Below are 24,089 nucleotides of genomic sequence, written 5' to 3'. Positions count from 1 at the left end.
GCACACCCCTTCACCTTTATTTCACAGTGCGCACACACACACACCTTTATTTCACACTGCGCACACACAGACTCACACACACCCCTCACCTTTATTTCACAATGCGCACACACACACACCCCTAACCTTTATTTCACAGTGCGCGCACACACACACCTGTATTTCACAGTGCGAACGCATGCAGACACCCCTCACTCATTTCTCAGTGCGCACACACACACGGACACACCCCTTCACCTTTATTTCACAGTGCACACACCCACACACACACCCCTTTAATTCACAGTGGACACACACACGCACACCCCCTCACCTTTATATCAGAGTGCACACATACACACACCCCTCACCTTTTTTTACAGTGCGCACACACACAGACACACCCCCACTTTTCTTTCACAGTGCGAATGCATACAGACACCCCTCACCTTTATTTCACAGTGCGCACACACACACACACACCCCTCACACTTATTTCACAGTGCACATACATATAGACACCTCTCACGTTTATTTCACAGTGCACACACACACACACCCCTCAGCTTTATTTCACAGTGCACATACACACACACCCCTCACCTTTATTTCACAGTGCACACACACCCCTCACCTTTATTTCACAGTGCGCACACACACACACACCTGTATTTCACAGTGCGAACGCATGCAGACACCCCTCACTTTCATTTCTCAGTGCGCACACACACACGGACACACCCCTCACCTTTCTTTCACAGTGTGCACACACCCACACATCCCCTCACCTTTATTTCACAGTGTGCACACACACACACACACACCCTCACCTTTATATCAGAGTGCACGCATACACACACCCCTCACCTTTTTTTTCACAGTGCGCACACACACAGACACACCCCCACTTTTATTTCACAGTGCGCATGCATACAGACACCTCTCACCTTTATTTCACAGTGCACACACACACAACCCCCTCAGCTTTATTTCACAGTGCACACAAAACCCCCTCACCTTTATTTCCCAGTGCGCGCACACTCCCCCCCACCTTTATTTCACAGTGCGCGCACACACACACACACACACACCTGTATTTCACAGTGCGCACGCATGCAGACACCCCTCACTCATTTCTCAGTGCGCACACACACACACACACCCCTCACCTTTATTTCACAGTGCGCACACACACACACACACACCCCTTAGCTTTATTTCACAATGCACACAAACACACACCCTCCTTTATTTCGCAGTGCGCGCACACACACATACCCCTCACCTTTGTTGCACAGTGCGCACACACAGTGCGAACACGCCCCTCACCTTTATTTCACTTTGTGCACACACACACACACTCACCTTTATTTCACATTGCACAGACACCCACACATCCCCTCACCTTTATTTCACAGTGCACACACACACCCTCACCTTTATTTCCCAGTGCGCGCACACACACACCCCACCTTTATTTCACAGTGCGCACACACCCACCCACCCACCTGTATTTCACAGTGCGCACACACACACACACACCCTCACCTTTATGTCACAGTGCGCGCACACCCCTTCACCTTTATTTCACAGTGCGCACACACACCCCTCACCTTTATTTCACAGTGCGCACACACCCCTCACCTTTATTTCACAGTGCGCACACACAAACACACCCCTCACCTTTATTTAACAGTGCACACACACGCACACATCCCCTCACCTTTATTTCACAGTGCACACACCCACACACACAGCCCTTTAATTCACAGTGCACACACACACGCACACCCCCTCACCTTTATATCAGAGTGCACGCATACACACACCCCTCACCTTTTTTTCACAGTGTGCACACACACAGACACACCCCCACTTTTATTTCACAGTGCGAACGCATACAGAAACCCCTCACCTTTATTTCACAGTGCGCACACACACACACACACCCCTCACCTTTATTTCACAGTGCACACACACCCCTCACCTTTATTTCACAGTGCGCGCACACGCACACCCCCCACCTTTATTTCACAGTGCGTACACACACACACCCCTGTATTTCACAGTGCGCACGCATGCACACACCCCTCACTTTCATTTCTCAGTGCGCACACACACACGGACACACCCCTCACCTTTCTTTCACAGTGTGCACACACACACACACCCCTCACCTTTATTTCACAGTGTGCACACACACACACACACACCCTCACCTTTATATCAGAGTGCACGCATACACACACCCCTCACCTTTTTTTCACAGTGCGCACACACACAGACACACCCCTCACCTTTATTTCACAGTGCGCATGCATACAGACCCCCGTCACCTTTATTTCACAGTGCACACACACACAACCCCCTCAGCTTTATTTCCCAGTGCGCGCACACTCCCCCCCGACCTTTATTTCACAGTGCACACACACACACACACAGACACCTGTATTTCACAGTGCGCATGCATACAGACACCCCTCAGCTTTATTTCACAGTGCGCGCACACGCACACCCCCCACCTTTATTTCACAGTGCACACACACACAGCTGTATTTCACAGTGCGCACGCATGCAGACACCCCTCACTCATTTCTCAGTGCGCACACACACATGGACACAACCCTCACCTTTATTTCACAGTGTGCACACACACCCACCCACCCCTCACCTTTATTTCACAGTGCGCACACACACACACCCTCTTTTATTTCGCAGTGCGCGCACACACACACACCCCTCACCTTTGTTTCACAGTGTGCACGCACAGTGCGCGCACGCCCCTCACCTTTATTTCACCTTGTGCACACACACACAACCCCCTCCCCTTTATTTCCCAGTATGCGCACACACACACACCCCACCTTTATTTCACAGTGCGCACACACCCACCCACCCACCTGTATTTCACAGTGCGCACACACACCCCTCACCTTTATTTCACAGTGCTCGCGCACACACATGCCCCTCACCTTTATTTCACAGTGCGCACACACACACACACACCCCTTAGCTATATTTCACAGTGCACACAAATACACACCCTCCTTTATTTCGCAGTGCGCGCACACACACACCCCCCTCACCTTTGTTTCACAGTGCGCACACACAGTGCACACACACACCCTCACCTTTATTTCACATTGCAGACACCCACACATCCCCTCACCTTTATTTCACAGTGCACACAAACACACACCCTCACCTTTATTTCCCAGTGCGCGCACACACACACCCCACGTTTATTTCACAGTGCGCACACACCCACCCACCCACCTGTATTTCACAGTGCGCACACACACACACACACACCCTCACCTTTATTTCACAGTGTGCACACACACTCACACACACACACCTTTATTTCACAGTGCGCGCGCAGTCACACACACCACTCACCTTTATTTCACAGTGCGCACACCCCCCTCACCTTTATTTCACAGTGCACACACACACACACACCCCTCACCTTTATTTAACAGTGCACACACACGCACACATCCCCTCACCTTTATTTCACAGTGCACACACCCACACACACAGCTCTTTATTTCACAGTGCACACACACACGCACACCCCCTCACCTTTATATCAGTGCACACATACACACACCCCTCACCTTTATTTCACAGTGCGCACACACACACACACACACCCCTCACCTTTATTTCACAGTGCGCATGCATACAGACACCTCTCACGTTTATTTCACAGTGCACACACACACACACACACACACACACACACACTCCTCAGCTTTATTTCACAGTGCCCATGCATACAGACACCCCTCAACTTTATTTCACAGTGCGCGCACACGCACACCCCCCACCTTTATTTCACAGTGCGCACACACACACACCCCTGTATTTCACAGTGCGAACGCATGCAGACACCCCTCACTTTCATTTCTCAGTGCACACACACACACGGACACACCCCTCACCTTTCTTTCACAGTGTGCACACACACACACACCCCACCTTTATTTCACAGTGCGCTCACACACACACACACCCCTCACCTTTATTTCACAGTGCGCATGCATACAGACACCTCTCACCTTTATTTCACAGTGCACACACACACACACACACACCCCTCAGCTTTATTTCACAGTGCACACACACACAACCCCCTCAGCTTTATTTCACAGTGCACACAAAACCCCCTCACCTTTATTTCCCAGTGCGCGCACACTCCCCCCCCACCTTTATTTCACAGTGCGCGCGCACACACACACACACACCTGTATTTCACAGTGCGCACGCATACAGACACCCCTCACCTTTATTTCACAGTGCGCGCACACGCGCACCCCCCACCTTTATTTCACAGTGCGCACACACACACCCCTGTATTTCACAGTGCGCACGCATGCAGACACCCCTCACTCATTTCTCAGTGTGCACACACACACGGACACACCCCTCACCTTTATTTCACAGTGTGCACACACACACACACCCCTCACCTTTATTTAACAGTGCACACACACGCACACATCCCCTCACCTTTATTTCACAGTGCGCACACACACCCCCACCTTTATTTCACAGTGCGCTCGCATGCAGACACCCCTCACTCATTTCTCAGTGCGCGCACACACACACACCCCTCACCTTTATTTCGCAGCGCGCGCACACACACACATACCCCTCAACTTTGTTGCACAGTGCGCACACACAGTGCGCACACGCCCCTCACCTTTATTTCACATTGTGCACACACACACACCCTCACCTTTATTTCACATTGCACAGACACCCACACATCCCCTCACCTTTATTTCACAGTGCACACACACACACACCCTCACCTTTATTTCACAGTGCGCGCACACACACACCCCACCTTTATTTCACAGTGCGCGCACACACACACACACCCTCACCTTTATGTCACAGTGCGCGCACACCCCTTCACCTTTATTTCACAGTGCGCACACACACACACCCCTTTATTTCACAGTGCGCACACAAAGAAACTCACACACACCCCTCACCTTTATTTCACAGTGCGCACACACCCAACACCTTTATTTCACAGTGCGCACACACACACACACCCCTCACCTTTATTTCACAGTGCACACACCCACACACACACCCCTTTAATTCACAGTGCACACACACACGCACACCCCCTTACCTTTATATCAGAGTGCACGCATACACACACCCCTCACCTTTTTCTCACAGTGCGCACACACACAGACACACCCCCACTTTTATTTCACATTGCGAACGCATGCAGACACCCCTCACCTTTATTTCACAGTGCGCGCACACACACACACACCCCTCACCTTTATTTCACAGTGCACATGCATACAGACACCTCTCATGTTTATTTCATAGTGCACACACACACACACACACACCCCTCACCTTTATTTCACAGTGCACACACACCCCTCACCTTTATTTCACAGTGCGCACACACACACACACCTGTATTTCACAGTGCGCACGCATGCAGACACCCCTCACTTTCATTTCTCAGTGCGCACACACACACGGACACACCCCTCACCTTTCTTTCACAGTGTGCACACACACACCCACCCCTCACCTTTATTTCAGTGCGCACACACACACACACACACACACACCCTCACCTTTATATCAGAGTGTACGCATACACACACCCCTCACCTTTTTTCACAGTGCACACACACACACCCTCACCTTTATATCAGAGTGTACGCATACAGACACCCCTCAGCTTTATTTCACAGTGCGCACACACACACACACACTCACCTTTATTTCACAGTGCGCGCACACACCCCCACCTTTATTTCACAGTGCGCACACACACACACCCACCCCTCACCTTTATTTCACAGTGCGCATGCATACAGACACCCCTCACCTTTATTTCACAGTGCACACACACACACACACACACACACCTGTATTTCACAGTGCGCATGCATACAGACACCCCTCACCTTTATTTCACAGTGCGCGTACACGCACACCCCCCACCTTTATTTCAGAGTGCGCACACACACACACACCTGTATTTCACAGTGCACACGCATGCAGACACCCCTCACTCATTTCTCAGTGCGCACACACACATGGACACAACCCTCACCTTTATTTCACAGTGTGCACACACACCCACCCACCCCTCACCTTTATTTCACAGTGCGCGCACACACACACACACCCCTTAGCTTTATTTCACAATGCACACAAACACACACCCTCCTTTATTTCGCAGTGTGCGCACACACACACACCCCTCACCTTTGTTTCACAGTGCGCACACACAGTGCGAACACGCCCCTCACCTTTATTTCACATTGTACACACACATACACACCCGCACCTTTATTTCACATTGCACAGACACCCACACATCCCCTCACCTTTATTTCACAGTGCACACAAACACACACCCTCACCTTTATTTCCCAGTGCGCGCACACACACACCCGACTTTTATTTCACAGTGCGCACACACACACACACCCACCTGTATTTCACAGTGCGCACACACACACACACACACCCTCACCTTTATTTCACAGTGCGCACACACAGAAAGTCACGCACACCCCTCACCTTTATTTCACAGTGCGCACACCCCCCTCACCTTTATTTCACAGTGCGCACACACACACACACCCCTCACCTTTATTTAACAGTGCACACACCCGCACACATCCCCTCACCTTTATTTCACAGTGCACACACCCACACACACAGCCCTTTAATTCACAGTGCACACACACACGCACACCCCCTCACCTTTATTTCAGAGTGCACGCATACACACACCCCTCAACTTTTTTTCACAGTGCGCACACACAGACACACCCCCACTTTTATTTCACAGTGCCCATGCATACAGACACCCCTCACCTTTATTTCACAGTGCGCTCACATGCACACCCCCCACCTTTATTTCACAGTGTGCACACACACACACACACCCCACCTTTATTTCACAGTGCGCGCACACACACACACCTGTATTTCACAGTGTGCACGCATGCAGACACCCCTCACTTTCATTTCTCAGTGCGCACACACACACGGACACACCCCTCACCTTTATTTCACAGTGTGCACACACACACACACACACACCCTCACCTTTATATCAGAGTGTACGCATACACACACCCCTCACCTTTTTTCACAGTGCACACACACACCCCCTCACCTTTATATCAGAGTGTACGCATACAGACACCCCTCAGCTTTATTTCACAGTGCGCACACACACACACACACACTCACCTTTATTTCACAGTGCGCGCACACACCCCCACCTTTATTTCACAGTGCGCACACACACACACACACCCCTCACCTTTATTTCACAGTGCGCATGCATACAGACACCTCTCACCTTTATTTCACAGTGCGCACACACACACACACACCCCTCAGCTTTATTTCGCAGTGAGCGCACACACCCCCCCCACCTTTATTTCACAGTGCACACACACACACACACACACACCTGTATTTCAGTGCGCATGCATACAGACACCCCTCACCTTTATTTCACAGTGCGCGCACACACACACCCCCCACCTTTATTTCACAGTGCGCACACACACACACAGCTGTATTTCACAGTGCGCACGCATGCAGACACCCCTCACTTTCATTTCTCAGTGCACACACACACACGGACACACCCCTCACCTTTCTTTCACAGTGTGCACACACACACACACCCCACCTTTCTTTCACAGTGCGCTCACACACACACACACCCCTCACCTTTATTTCACAGTGCGCATGCATACAGACACCTCTCACCTTTATTTCACAGTGCACACACACACACACACACACCCCTCAGCTTTATTTCACAGTGCACACACACACAACCCCCTCAGCTTTATTTCACAGTGCACACAAAACCCCCTCACCTTTATTTCACAGTGCGCGCACACGCGCACCCCCCACCTTTATTTCACAGTGCGCACACACACACCCCTGTATTTCACAGTGCGCACGCATGCAGACACCCCTCACTCATTTCTCAGTGCGCACACACACACGGACACACCCCTCACCTTTATTTCACAGTGTGCACACACACACACACCCCTCACCTTTATTTAACAGTGCACACACACGCACACATCCCCTCACCTTTATTTCACAGTGCGCACACACACCCCCACCTTTATTTCACAGTGCGCTCGCATGCAGACACCCCTCACTCATTTCTCAGTGCGCACACACAAACACACCCCTCACCTTTATTTCGCAGTGCGCGCACACACACACACACCCCTCAACTTTGTTGCACAGTGCGCACACACAGTGCGCACACGCCCCTCACCTTTATTTCACATTGTGCACACACACACACCCTCACCTTTATTTCACATTGCACAGACACCCACACATCCCCTCACCTTTATTTCACAGTGCACACACACACACACCCTCACCTTTATATCACAGTGCGCGCACACACACACCCCACCTTTATTTCACAGTGCGCGCACACACACACACACCCTCACCTTTATGTCACAGTGCGCGCACACCCCTTCACCTTTATTTCACAGTGCGCACACACACACACCCCTTTATTTCACAGTGCGCACACAAAGAAACTCACACACACCCCTCACCTTTATTTCACAGTGCGCACACACCCAACACCTTTATTTCACAGTGCGCACCCACACACACACCCTCACCTTTATTTCACAGTGCGCGCACACACACACCCCACCTTTATTTCACAGTGCGCGCACACACACACACACCCTCACCTTTATGTCACAGTGCGCGCACACCCAACACCTTTATTTCACAGTGCGCACACACACACACACCCCTCACCTTTATTTCACAGTGCGCACACCCACACACACACCCCTTTAATTCACAGTGCACACACACACGCACACCCCCTTACCTTTATATCAGAGTGCACACATGCACACACCCCTCACCTTTTTCTCACAGTGCGCACACACACAGACACACCCCCACTTTTATTTCACATTGCGAACGCATGCAGACACCCCTCACCTTTATTTCACAGTGCGCACACACACACACACACCCCTCACCTTTATTTCACAGTGCACATGCATACAGACACCTCTCACGTTTATTTCATAGTGCACACACACACACACACACACCCCTCACCTTTATTTCACAGTGCACACACACCCCTCACCTTTATTTCACAGTGCGCACACACACACACACCTGTATTTCACAGTGCGCACGCATGCAGACACCCCTCACTTTCATTTCTCAGTGCGCACACACACAGACACAGCCCTCACCTTTCTTTCACAGTGTGCACACACACACCCACCCCTCACCTTTATTTCAGTGCGCAAACACACACACACACACACACCCTCACCTTTATATCAGAGTGCACGCATACACACACCCCTCACCTTTTTTCACAGTGCACACACACACACCCTCACCTTTATATCAGAGTGTACGCATACAGACACCCCTCAGCTTTATTTCACAGTGCGCACACACACACACACACTCACCTTTATTTCACAGTGCGCGCACACACCCCCACCTTTATTTCACAGTGCGCACACACACACACCCACCCCTCACCTTTATTTCACAGTGCGCATGCATACAGACACCCCTCACCTTTATTTCACAGTGCACACACACACACACACACACACACCTGTATTTCACAGTGCGCATGCATACAGACACCCCTCACCTTTATTTCACAGTGCGCGTACACGCACACCCCCCACCTTTATTTCAGAGTGCGCACACACACACACACCTGTATTTCACAGTGCGCACGCATGCAGACACCCCTCACTCATTTCTCAGTGCGCACACACACATGGACACAACCCTCACCTTTATTTCACAGTGTGCAAACACACACACCCACCCCTCACCTTTATTTCACAGTGCGCACACACACACACACCCCCCTTAGCTTTATTTCACAATGCACACAAACACACACCCTCCTTTATTTCGCAGTGTGCGCACACACACACACCCCTCACCTTTGTTTCACAGTGCGCACACGCCCCTCACCTTTATTTCACATTGTACACACACATACACACCCGCACCTTTATTTCACATTGCACAGACACCCACACATCCCCTCACCTTTATTTCACAGTGCACACAAACACACACCCTCACCTTTATTTCCCAGTGCGCGCACACACACACCCGACTTTTATTTCACAGTGCGCACACACCCACCCACCCACCTGTATTTCACAGTGCGCACACACACACACACACACCCTCACCTTTATTTCACAGTGCGCACACACACACACACCTTTATTTCACAGTGCGCACACACAGAAAGTCACGCACACCCCTCACCTTTATTTCACAGTGCGCACACCCCCCTCACCTTTATTTCACAGTGCGCACACACACACACACCCCTCACCTTTATTTAACAGTGCACACACACGCACACATCCCCTCACCTTTATTTCACAGTGCACACACACACACACCTGTATTTCACAGTGTGCACGCATGCACACACCCCTCACTTTCATTTCTCAGTGCGCACACACACACGGACACACCCCTCACCTTTATTTCACAGTGTGCACACACACACACACACACACCCTCACCTTTATATCAGAGTGTACGCATACACACACCCCTCACCTTTTTTCACAGTGCACACACACACACCCTCACCTTTATATCAGAGTGTACGCATACAGACACCCCTCAGCTTTATTTCACAGTGTGCACACACACACACACACACTCACCTTTATTTCACAGTGCGCGCACACACCCCCACCTTTATTTCATAGTGCGCACACACACACACACACCCCTCACCTTTATTTCACAGTGCGCATGCATACAGACACCTCTCACCTTTATTTCACAGTGCGCACACACACACACACACACACCCCTCAGCTTTATTTCGCAGTGAGCGCACACACCCCCCCCTCACCTTTATTTCACAGTGCACACACACACACACACACACACCTGTATTTCAGTGCGCATGCATACAGACACCCCTAAGCCTTTATTTCACAGTGCGCGCACACGCACACCCCCCACCTTTATTTCACAGTGCGCACACACACACACAGCTGTATTTCACAGTGCGCACGCATGCAGACACCCCTCACTCATTTCTCAGTGCGCACACACACACGGACACACCCCTCACCTTTATTTCACAGTGTGCACACACACACACACACACCCTCACCTTTATATCAGAGTGTACGCATACACACACCCCTCACCTTTTTTCACAGTGCACACACACACACCCTCACCTTTATATCAGAGTGTACGCATACAGACACCCCTCAGCTTTATTTCACAGTGCGCACACACACACACACACCCCTCACCTTTATTTCACAGTGCGCATGCATACAGACACCTCTCACCTTTATTTCACAGTGCGCACACACACACACACACACACACCCCTCAGCTTTATTTCGCAGTGCGCGCACACACACACCCCTCACCTTTATTTCACAGTGCACACACACACACACACAGACACCTGTATTTCACAGTGTGCATGCATACAGACACCCCTCACTTTTATTTCACAGTGCGCGCACACGCACACCCCCCACCTTTATTTCACAGTGCGCACACACACCCCCACCTTTATTTCACAGTGCGCTCGCATGCAGACACCCCTCACTCATTTCTCAGTGCGCACACACACACGGACACACCCCTCACCTTTATTTCACAGTGTGCACACACACCCACCCACCCCTCACCTTTATTTCACAGTGCACACACACACACACACCCCCCTTAGCTTTATTTCACAATGCACACAAACACACACCCTCCTTTATTTCGCAGTGCGCGCACACACACACACCCCTCACCTTTATTTCACAGTGCGCACACACACACACACACACCCCTCAGCTTTATTTCACAGTGCACACACACACCCCTTGCCTTTATTTCACAGTGCGTGCACACCCCCCTCACCTTTATTTCACAGTGCGCGCACACACACACACCTGTATTTCACAGTGCGCACACACACACACATACCCCTCACCTTTATTTCACAGTGCGCATGCATGCAGACACCTCTCACCTTTATTTCACAGTGCGCACACACACACCCACACACCCCCCTCAGCTTTATTTCACAGTGCGCACACACCCCTCACCTTTATTTCACAGTGCGCACGCACCCACACCCACCCACCTTTATTTCACAGTGTGCGCACACATACACACCCCCTCACCTTTATTTCACAGTGCGAACACACACACACACACACACCTTTATTTCACAGTGCGCACGCATACAGACACCCCTCTCCTTTATTTCACAGTGCGCACACACCCCTCACCTTTATTTCACAGTGCACACACACACACCCTCATCTTTATTTCACAGTGCGTACAGGCGGGCACACACACATCCCCCCTCACTTTTATTTAACAGTGCATGCAAACAAACACACCCCCCTCACCTTTATTTCGCAGTGCGCACACACCCCTCACCTTTATTTCACAGTGCACACACACACACACACACCCTCACCTTTATATCACAGTGCACGCATACACACACCCCTCACCTTTATTTCACAGTGTGCACACACACACACACCCTCCTTTATTTCACAGTGCGCGCACACACACACACCCCTCACCTTTGTTTCATAGGGCGCACACACAGTGCGCACACACCCCCACCTTTATTTCACAGTGTGCACACACACACACACCCCTCACCTTTATTTCCCAGTACACGCACACACACACCCCACCTTTATTTCACAGTGCGCACACACCCACCGACCCACCTGTATTTCACAGTGCGCACACACACACACACACCCTCACCTTTATTTCACAGTGCGCACACCCCCCTCACCTTTATTTCACAGTGCGCACACACACACACACCCCTCACCTTTATATCAGAGTGCACGCATACACACACCCCTCACCTTTTTTTCACAGTGCGCACACACACAGACACACCCCCACTTTTATTTCACAGTGCGAACTCATACAGACACCCCTCACCTTTATTTCACAGTGCGCACACACACACACACACACACCCCTCAGCTTTATTTCACAGTGCACACACACACCCCTCGCCTCTATTTCCCAGTGCGCGCACACCCCCCCACCTTTATTTCAAAGTGCGCGCACAAACACACACACACACCTGTATTTCACAGTGCGCACGCATACAGACACCCCTCACCTTTATTTCACAGTGCGCGCACACGCCCACCCCCCACCTTTATTTCACAGTGCGCACACACACACACACCTGTATTTCACAGTGCGCACACACACGCCCACACACCCCCCTCACCTTTTTTCACAGTGTTCACGCACACACACACCGAGCTTTATTTCACAGGGCACACACACACCCCTCACCTTTATTTCACAGTGCGCATGCATACAGACACCTCTCACCTTTATTTCACAGTGCACACACACATACAAACACACACACCCCTCAGCTTTATTTCACAGTGCACACACACACACACCCCTCAGATTTATTTCACAGTGCACACACACCCCCCTCACCTTTATTTCACAGTGCGCACACACACACACACCTGTATTTCACAGTGCGCACGCATGCAGACACCCCTCGCTTTCATTTCTCAGTGCGTACACACACACGGACACACCCCTCACCTTTATTTCACAGTGTGCACACACACACACACACACACACCTTTATTTCACAGTGCGCACGCATACAGACACCCCTCACCTTTATTTCACAGTGCGCACGCATACAGACACCCCTCACCTTTATTTCACAGTGCGCACACACCCCTCACCTTTATTTCACAGTGCACACACACACACACCCTCATCTTTATTTCACAGTGCATACAGGCGGGCACACACCCATCCCCCCTCACTTTTATTTAACAGTGCATGCACACAAACACACCCCCCTCACCTTTATTTCGCAGTGCGCACACCCCCCTCACCTTTATTTCAGAGTGCGCACACACACACACACCCCTCACCTTTATTTCACAGTGCACACACACACACGCACACCCCCTCACCTTTATATCACAGTGCACGCATACACACACCCCTCACCTTTTTTTCACAGTGCGCACACACACAGACACACCCCTCACCTTTATTTCACAGTACGAACGCATACAGACACCCCTCACCTTTATTTCACAGTGCGCACACACACACACACACACACACAGACCTTTATTTCACAGTGCGAACGCATACAGACACGTCTCACCTTTATTTCACGGTGCGCGCACACACACACACACACACACACCCCTCAGCTTTATTTCCCAGTGCGCGCACACACACACCCGCACCTTTATTTCACAGTGCGCGCACACACACACACCTGTATTTCACAGTGCGCACGCATGCAGACACCCCTCACTTTCATTTCTCAGTGTGCACAAACACACACACACCTCTCACCTTTATTTCACAGTGCGCACACCCCCCTCACCTTTATTTCACAGTGCGCACGCACACACACACATACCCTCACCTTTATTTCACAGTGCACGCACACACAGACACACCGACCTTTATTTCAGAGTGCACACACACACCCCTCACCATTATTTACCAGTGCATGCACACACAGACCCCCTCACGTTTATTTCACAGTGCGCACGCATACAGACACCCCTCACCTTTATTTCGCAGTGCGCACAACCCCCTCACCTTTATTTCACAGTGTGCACACACACACACCCGTCACCTTTATATCACAGTGCACGCACACACACACCCTCATCTTTATTTCACAGTGCGTACAGGCGGGCACACACACATCCCCCCTCACTTTTATTTGACAGTGCATGCACACAAACACACCCCCCTCACCTTTATTTCGCAGTGCGCACACACACCCACACACCCACACCTTTATTTCACAGTGCGCGAACACACAAACACACACACACACACTCACCTTTATTTCACAGTGCGCGCGTACCCCCTCACCTTTATTTCTCAGTGCGCACACACACACGGACACACCCCTCACCTTTATTTCACAGTGTGCACACACACACACAGTCCTCACCTTTATTTCACTGTGTGCACACACACACACACACCCCTCACCTTAATTTCACAGTGCACACATACAGACACCCCTCACCTTTATTTCACAGTGCGCACACACACACCCCTCACCTTTATTTCACAGTGCACACACACAGACACCCTCATATTTATTTCACAGTGCGTAGAGGCGGGCACACACACATCCCCCCTCACTTTTATTTAACAGTGCATGCACACAAACACACCCCCCTCACCTTTATTTCGCAGTGCGCACACCGCCCTCACCTTTATTTCACAGTGCGCACACACACACACACCCCTCACCTTTATTTAACAGTGCACACAAACACACACACCCCCTCACCTTTATATCACAGTGCACGCATACACACACTCCTCACCTTTATTTCACAGTGCGCACACACACAGACACACCCCCACTTTTATTTCCCAGTGCGAACGCATACAGACACCCCTCACCTTTATTTCACATTGCGCACACACACACACACACACTCACCTTTATTTCACAGTGCGCGCACACACACACACCTTTATTTCAGTGTGCACACACACACACACACCTCTCACCTTTATTTCACAGTGTGCATGCATAGACACCTCTCACCTTTATTTCACAATGCGCAGACACACACACACACACACACACCCCTCAGCTTTATTTCACAGTGCGCACACACACACACACACTCACCTTTATTTCACAGTGCGGGCACACACCCCCACCTTTATTTCACAGTTTGCACACACACACACACACCCCTCACCTTTATTTCACAGTGCACGCACACACACACACCCCACCTTTATTTCACAGTGCGCACGCATGCATACCCCCCTCACCTTTATATCACAGTGCGCACACACGCATCCTCCACCTTTATTTCACAGTGCGCACACACACACAGACCCCCTCACCTTTATTTCACAGTGTGCACACACACACACACCCCTCACCTTTATTTCACAGTGCGCGCACACACAACCCCCACCTTTATTTCACAGTGCGTACACACACACACACACTTTTATTTCACAGTGCGCACGCAGACTGACACCCCTCACCTTTTTTTTACGGTGCGCACACACACGCACACCCCCTTCACCTTTATTTCACAGTGCGCACACACACACACACCCCTCACCTTTATTTCACAGTGTGCGCACACACACACACACACACCCCTCTCCTTTATTTCACAGTGCGCACACAAACACACACACACACGCACCCTCACCTTTATTTCACGGTGCAACCAGTAGTGATTTGTGTCAAACTCCAGCCCACAGCTAATCATCTTCCGTTATTGGCAAAGAGAAGGTGATGCTGAAGACTGAATTATATTCTGATAGCTTTTTCTGAAGCAACACATTAGATACTGACAATTTTAAACACTTGTAATGAAAATGGTTTTCAGGACTCTGTTGTACAGATATGTAGATTACTCTCTTCCCTCTGCCTCGACAAAAAAAAAACCCAAAGTGTTCTCGTAGATGTGCTAAATTGTTATTGATGGTATCTTTGATTGTTAACAGTAATCAGGAGACTTGCAAAATATCTCTGATAGTAACCTAGGTTTTATATGGTCTTTTGTTGTGGATGAAACTTCAAACAGAAGTGTCAGTTTTGTTCATAACTTTCTCATTCTAGAGTCATGAGACTGTGCTGAATGCAAGTGATGCTGATGAAGAGACTTTACTTTTTTTGCAGCTCTGTTAGCCTTTTAATGTAGATATGCTTCAGCTAGCCAGAAGTGACTGAGTATTCACAGTAGTTTTATTATCCTGGCTGGAAACAGATCCCTTGCCCATTTGGATCATCCACATACGTTGCTGTAGGAGTTTTTCTGTGTTCCTGGTACATTCATTGGCTGTTGCATTTGTTTCTTACTGTAGTGGTGTTTGCAGATCATCTAATTACCATGGCTACATGTTAGCAGAGAGGGAAGTGTATGTGCTTTGCCTGTATATTGGTAATATTAGATACTATGTGGTTACGATCGATAAGTGTCTTGTTTCCTTGACCTCACAGGTAAATAGCTGCTTCGAGAAATGTGTAACAAGACTTGGTTTAGAATAAAATTAATCTGAACGGTCATTATCCTACAGCATCAGCCTTCTGACAGCACTCAATTAAGTTGTGGAACTCACTGTCACAACATATTGTGGAAAATATAGTAAATGAGTTTGGATAAATTAGATTACTCTTTGATCTGGCACAATATGGTAGTTTTTTATTATGCATTAACTTTGTACCAAATTATGAGGATTTCTGCTGTTTTTTATGATAAACTAGAATGTGTATTCTTAAGGATAATTAACCAGACAAATGCAGAATGGGAAGCAACTGGCTAAATAGTTGCTCTGCAGAAAAGGGTCTAGAGGTTATAATTGTTGAATGAATCAACACTGTTAAAATGATATTTTCCTGTATGGATTTTTCTTTTTTTCTTATAAACAGGAATACAACTTGCAAGGTGCAGAGTTTATCCTTTTGTTCTGCTAAGTATGATAAGAATTCATGTGGAATATTGAGCCTTGCACTTACAGAAAGATATGATTGGGTTTGAAAATCCAGAGAGCAGTGGGAATGATTGCATTAGAAAACATAACTCTCAAGGAAAGATTAGCCTTGCTGCAGTCCTTTATTCTAAGTAGAACAATCTGCTTGCATTGTCCATGGTGGACAGGACAATGAAGAAGTAGGATAGTGAAGCACTGAAATAGATTTCTTAGAGACGAGACTCTCTAGCTCTTCCATCACTGGGGACCTCTGAGAACAGACTAGATAAATTTCAGGAAATAATTTAGGTAAGTAACCCACTTCGGGCATGAATGGACTACATGATTTTCTAGAATACCTGCAAATCTAAATATTGCCATTATCAAGCCTGGCTTAACAACTGTTTCTCTAAGAACTGGAACAATTCTGTGTGAGCAAACTTCTAACTGACCAAATGCACTGCTACCCAGGCACAGTCTGTCTCTCAGACTCGCTTTTTGGGTCTGTTTTTAATCTTCCTATACTATCAACTCTTTCAGTTAGACACTGAAGGTGACCCCTAAACCAGTAGGGTTTTCATTGCCTGTTATGAAATACAATTATTTAGTAATAAGTCATTGCAAGATTAATATTTGGCATTCCTGCATGGAATGAGAATTCACTAGGGTGTTTGGAATGGGATTCTTTTAAAATTAAGTTGACCATACTACTTTAACAATGTTAAATATGGTGAACTACTAGAAGGCTTCCTAACTGCCTAAGATCCTTTCAAAATTATTTTGTCTACTGAGTGATCATGTTGAATACATGTATCTGATTTCCTTATAATCAAGTTTCTTAATGTTTTACTCAGCTATTTCCCACTTTACATTTTGTGGAAATTTTTGCTTTCTAGGGGAGTGCCCTTTCTACAGAATAATGAATCTTGGTCAAAACTCGGTCAAAGCATGATCCACTTATTGTTGACTAAGAAGACAGGAAGGAATACTATTGCTTTCCATATTCAGTTGTTTTAATGAAGACGTGATTTTATTACGCTCAGCTGAAATATGTAGCTATTCACCATGCCCAGAGCTGGAACCATGTTTCATGTAGCTGTGTTGGGAGTTGGATGAGAGAGCAGAGACACCCGAGAAGTAACTTTTGACTGTATGGAAAGGAGTGCTAGTTTTGACACATGGAAGGCAGCAGAAATATGTGTAAGAAGAAAGGATACTGCTCCTTTCAATGTCAGCACAAATGAAGACTGATTTAACAGAATTGTGACATTGCGTCCTCAGTATGTCAGCAATGGATGGAGAGGGGGGAAGGAGCACACCATCACATGGTGTCAGTGATATATGTACCAGTATATTTTTATTGTGTCATAGATGCATGTCTGAAGCCACGGTATAGTATTTAAGTGGAAGCAGATTATTGCCAACTATATAACTAGTGATCTAGATATGAGACACTTTTGATTTTTATTGTACGGAAAAGGAATGACTTGATTTCCCATCTTCTTTTGGGCAAAATATGTTGAGAAGACTTAATGGTATTTCTAGATTGTGTAAAGCAGAACATACTGTGCAAGTTGGTTAGCATAATAAATGTGAATAAAATAGCCCTTCCTTAAGTTATAAAAATCTAATAGTTCAGTATTCAGTTACATAACTGTATAATGTTAACTTTTTTTGTTTAGTTCAAGGAAGAAATCTCTAAGCGTTTCAAGTCCCACACAGATCAACTTGTGTTGATATTTGCTGGAAAAATTTTAAAAGATCAAGATACTTTGACTCAGCATGGAATTCATGATGGACTCACTGTTCACCTGGTCATCAAAACACAAAACAGGTAACCTTACTGATGAGCAATCTTCTATTTACCTCATAATTTTTAGTGTAACAGCTTTACTTCTTAAGAATATTTTTATGTTGGACAGACCTGGATTTGACTACAGAACACATTCAAAAGCAGTGAAAATACTCCTACTATTGAACAAGAGAAGCACCCCATATATCATACATACACCTTTTGAAAGTTTAATGTTACCTTTTAAACAAAAACATTACTACTAAAATTGCTTTCATCAGTTCCTTAGTCACAGTGTGGTTTTGCCTCAGAGTTTTCTTGGATATCAGTTCTCAGTGTCCATAAAGATCTGTTGTGCAGCTTTTCTTTTCATGTGCAAAGAATTGTAGTGAATCCTTATGCACTGTTTTGTTAAAACAAGGAAAGAAAATTCTTATGAGACAACTGCTGTAGTGCAACTGATTCATCTGGCTGAGCAGAAAGTCTTGGATTTTAAGAATTGTTCTTTCTGGGAAGCTACTTTTAAATGATGATGAGAAAGGTACATCAAGTTGAGCTATGCCATCTGCACATAACTTTCCTTGAAATGTCCAAAAGGAAAAGAATTAATTGAAAAATCCTTTCAGTAAGTAGGACAGTGTATCCCTCATTTGAATCTAGCTTGCTTAGTTAACATGTTAGCTCTTCTAGTTTAAAAGCGTTCCTGTTCCTTTTCTACTTATGCCTCTCCTGTTTGTGGTGAGGATCTTTTCCTGTGGAAAAACTTCAGATGATGGAGAAAAGAGCCTGAAACTAATGAGAGAAAAAAGAAACACACTTTCCCTTTCTAGGCCTAACTGAATTGCAAAGGCCTAAGAGTAACAAAAACCTCCAATATGCAGCATTAGCCTTAATTTAGGCACCCCTTGAAATTGATGTCTTCAGTTCCTTGCTCACATCCCAACAGCACTGTCTTCTCTGTCCTGGAGTCTTGTCTCTTGCAAAATATTTGTCAGTTACCTCTGGTAGAGGACTCCCTTCCTTCCTTCCTTTCTCTATACCCACCTGGCCTGAAATTTAGCCCTGATGACCATCCCAATCTTGTAAGCAGTATTAGCTAACATTAATTTTAAAACTTCTGCTTTTTATGCATACACTTTTGAGTATGGCAGAGAGACTTCATAAGATGTGGTAGCGATAGCAGGATATTTTTGATTTGCACAGTCTTGGAAGGATTCTTGGGTTGGACCTGCAATAGCTATAAGTACTGAAATAGCAGTGCCAGTGGCTACTGATGCCACATACCTGAAAAACAAAAGTTCTCTTCCAAAGCTAGATCTGAAAAAGGTGATCTTTTCCTTTCTAAATAATATTAGATATGTAGATTTCAAATGAGAATCCTCATATATCAAGCCTGGTTAGAAAAAAAGATAATTTTATAATGATATGCTAGTGTTTACAGAAAACAGTTTCTAAAATAATACAGGCTTCTGATGTAACCTTTAAGGTGGCCAATACAGTTTCAAAATAGTAGTGATTAGCAATGGGTAGTGAAGACGCATTGAATTTTAGTACGTGGTTCCAAGTAAAAACCTAGAATGTGTTCACAACCTGACAAAAGAAAACTTAATGCTGAAGTAGATGTATAGTAATATGTGCACTTTACAGGAATTTGAGTCACTGAAAGACTTGTGAGAAACCAACATCTTTAGGGTGTATACTCCCAGTTTTTAAATGGCAGCACTGTGAGCTACTAATTTTGCAACAACAGTCCACATCAAAATAAACAACAACTTTCAACAATCTTTTAAAAAAATAAAACACTAATTTCTCAAGAAAATCGCTTCCATGTTCATGTCTTACTTTTCATCTACATCTAGGCATGTTTTTCTGGTCTTTCTATTCTGGTAATTGTTTCTCTAGTATGTATGGATTATGCAATGCTGTTAAAATAAATATCTTAAAATAATGTAGACATAGGCAAGGTACTCCAAGATGAACTGAGGTATAAAATTTAGTATACTGTCTAATCCTCAAATCTTTGTGTGAGGGCTTAGTGCATAGTAAGTACAAGTTTATTTTATGCTGTAGTTCTGCAAAAACATGCATGTGTGCCATTGAACCAGATGGAGGAACTGATGAGGGTTTACAGCTAGCCTCTTTTCTTTTGAATAGAGGCCAGGTTGGCTTTTAGCCAGCTCAGTTTCTTGATCTGTTTCACCACATGGCACCACCTGTACTTATGCCTGTGCAGTAGACAGATGTGGTGAGCTTATGAATTGGGCAAGCAGCCTTTAGTGCCTGTGTTGGTTTATGGTGGCTTTAACTTTGTGTAACTGCACTGTTACCCTATTCTTAGTCTTAAAGAATACAGAGGTTCTAATATTTGTCTTGGGATGAAATAAGACTTTAACTGAATTTTGCAGTCAGTGAGGCATCCTATTAAAGGTGTGGCATGGAATAAATCCTGACTTAGACCTTGCTAGGCTTCCAGCCCTGGGCATGGAATTGGTACTATTTGAGGGAATAGGAATACAGTGGGGTAAGGTTAAAGATCCCTAAAGCAAGGTAGGGACTGAGGAAACAATTCATTGGCAGGTGTCCCAGGCATAGGATGAAAAGGTTGTAATGGCTGCAGTGATGCCCATCCATTTTCTTAATATTTGAAACTACTGTTCTGAAGAACTGATGACATTGCAGATGTCTGAGAATGATTTGTCATAGGAAGCCATTTAGAGATAATAGTGTAATTTTTTTGAGAAATAATTAAAATGTAAATTAAGATTCTCAATTATGACACTATTCCTGCATTAAATGGCATGATTTAAGTTACCTTGTTAAACTTATAATTTTTTTTTAACTTGTTCTTTTTAGATCACAAGACCACCCAGCTCAACAAACAAGTACCACTGGGAGTACTGCTACCACAACAACATCAAGCAGTAGTACCTCAACACCAGCTTCAAATAGCAATCCTTTTGGCTTGGGTAAGAATATTTTGTTAGGTAGCATGGTGGGCGTATTCTCTAGGATTCAGATAATGGTCCCTGGAGATTTATCTTAATGTAAAAAGAATTTAAAAAAAATTACTCATTATAAAAATCTATGGTATTGATTTCTGATCAGCAAGTTATCAGAGGAAAGATATTTCCTTAATTTTTATAGACAGAACTTCAGACTTGTGCTGTGTCTTCTCCAGTGATAAGGTGCAACTGATGTCGTGTTCTGGTACTATGTTCTGGTAATGAAACTCCTTGCAGTCTCTGCTTGCTCCTTAACAGTGTATCTAAATTGTCCTGAGGAGAGTATTGAAGAAGTTGGACCCATAACATCAAGCCAAGATTTGGAACAGAAGTAACAAAATTACTGCTATCTTACAAGCCAGTATTTCTCAGGTTTCGAGTCCGATAGTATTGTCAATCTTCTCTTTCAGGAATAAAGAGGCTATGGTCTACCGGTTTAAAAATACTGTCTTTTTCCATAGTTGCACTGGATTTTGTGATTCATGCTTTTTCATCTCATTTGCTTTCTGGAAAAAAAAAGTAGAATCAGAAAAGTTAACTGTGTTAAGCAATTGCTTTTTTTTTTTTAGGTTTAAACAGTTCTTCAGACTGACTAGTACCTTCTAAAAATTTGAAACTTGTGTTTTTGGACTCAGCAAAGGTAGAGAATTCAGAGCATTACTCATTTTTGGTGACTCCTCAAAAAGAAGAGTTCTGCTTTTAATTAGAATAGGAAATTTGCATTGCATTAAAAGATCTCTCTTGGTTATCTGTCTGCTCTTGGTTAGACTATAAATAATTATTATGAATGTATTGGAAAGTGTGAGGGATAAACCTGAGGCCCCAAAACTCATTATCTCTTTGTACCTTAGCTATAAAAAAGGAGAAGAAAAGCTCTTAGAATTGTAACAAGTTATATTTCAGATGCAGTTTGTTGGATTTTTAGGTAAGTAAGTGTCTTGTTATTTAAAGAAGCAAACATCTTAGTGGATGACTCCTTAACAGCCTTGCAAAAATGGAATTTCCATTGGGTTTTGTTATTTTGAAGTGTGGGATATATTTTAAATATTTTGTATTTAGAAAGATCCTGGATGTGTTTAGAAGTATACCAGAAGCTAAAAGTTCAATTATATTTTTTTCATCCTCTTAAAGGTGGCCTTGGAGGTTTGGCAGGTCTGAGTAGCCTGGGCTTAAATACATCAAACTTTTCAGAGTTGCAAAGTCAGATGCAACGACAACTTATGTCCAACCCAGAAATGATGGTTCAGATAATGGAAAATCCATTTGTTCAGAACATGCTTTCAAATCCTGACCTGATGAGGCAGTTAATTATGGCCAACCCTCAAATGCAGCAACTGATACAGAGAAATCCAGAAATCAGTCACATGCTGAATAATCCAGATATTATGAGACAGGTATGTAGACAGATCTCTAAGTTCATGACCTTTGATTATACTGTAACTGTGAACAACAGCAAAAATTGGATGTGCTTAGATGAATGCTGAAGCATTGTAGAAGAATTTAGGCATGTTAGAAAATACATAGAAGGTCCCTGTAGGCTACTGATGTTTATATGTCCAGTTGTTAGTGTCTGAAATAGGCTGCTAATTCAGAAAATCTGCTGCATAGTTATGAAAGATACTGAAGACTGTGTAACCGCATCTTCTGAATTTAGAATCGGATGCTACTGTGTGCACTTGAAATCTTCTGTTGTTTAGCCAATAATGACTTTACTAAAAGGAATA

General features: G+C 46.0%; 1 protein-coding gene across 2 annotated transcripts in view; it reads left to right on the top strand.

Moving 5' to 3' along the window:
- The window catches only part of LOC104144874 (ubiquilin-1-like), a 106,931-nt gene that overhangs the window by 73,794 nt on the left and 9,048 nt on the right, over nucleotides 1-24,089 (top strand). For both annotated transcript variants that reach the window (XM_068926269.1, XM_068926270.1), the window contains exons 2-4: nucleotides 19,254-19,405; nucleotides 22,217-22,329; nucleotides 23,497-23,759. In XM_068926269.1, coding sequence (XP_068782370.1) covers nucleotides 19,254-19,405; nucleotides 22,217-22,329; nucleotides 23,497-23,759 — 528 coding nt within the window. The remainder of the gene's footprint in view (nucleotides 1-19,253; nucleotides 19,406-22,216; nucleotides 22,330-23,496; nucleotides 23,760-24,089) is intronic.

Source organism: Struthio camelus, chromosome W (genome assembly GCF_040807025.1).
Source record: "Struthio camelus isolate bStrCam1 chromosome W, bStrCam1.hap1, whole genome shotgun sequence".
NCBI classification, from domain to species: Eukaryota; Metazoa; Chordata; class Aves; order Struthioniformes; family Struthionidae; genus Struthio; species Struthio camelus.
This window is presented reverse-complemented; position numbering and strand designations above follow the sequence as displayed.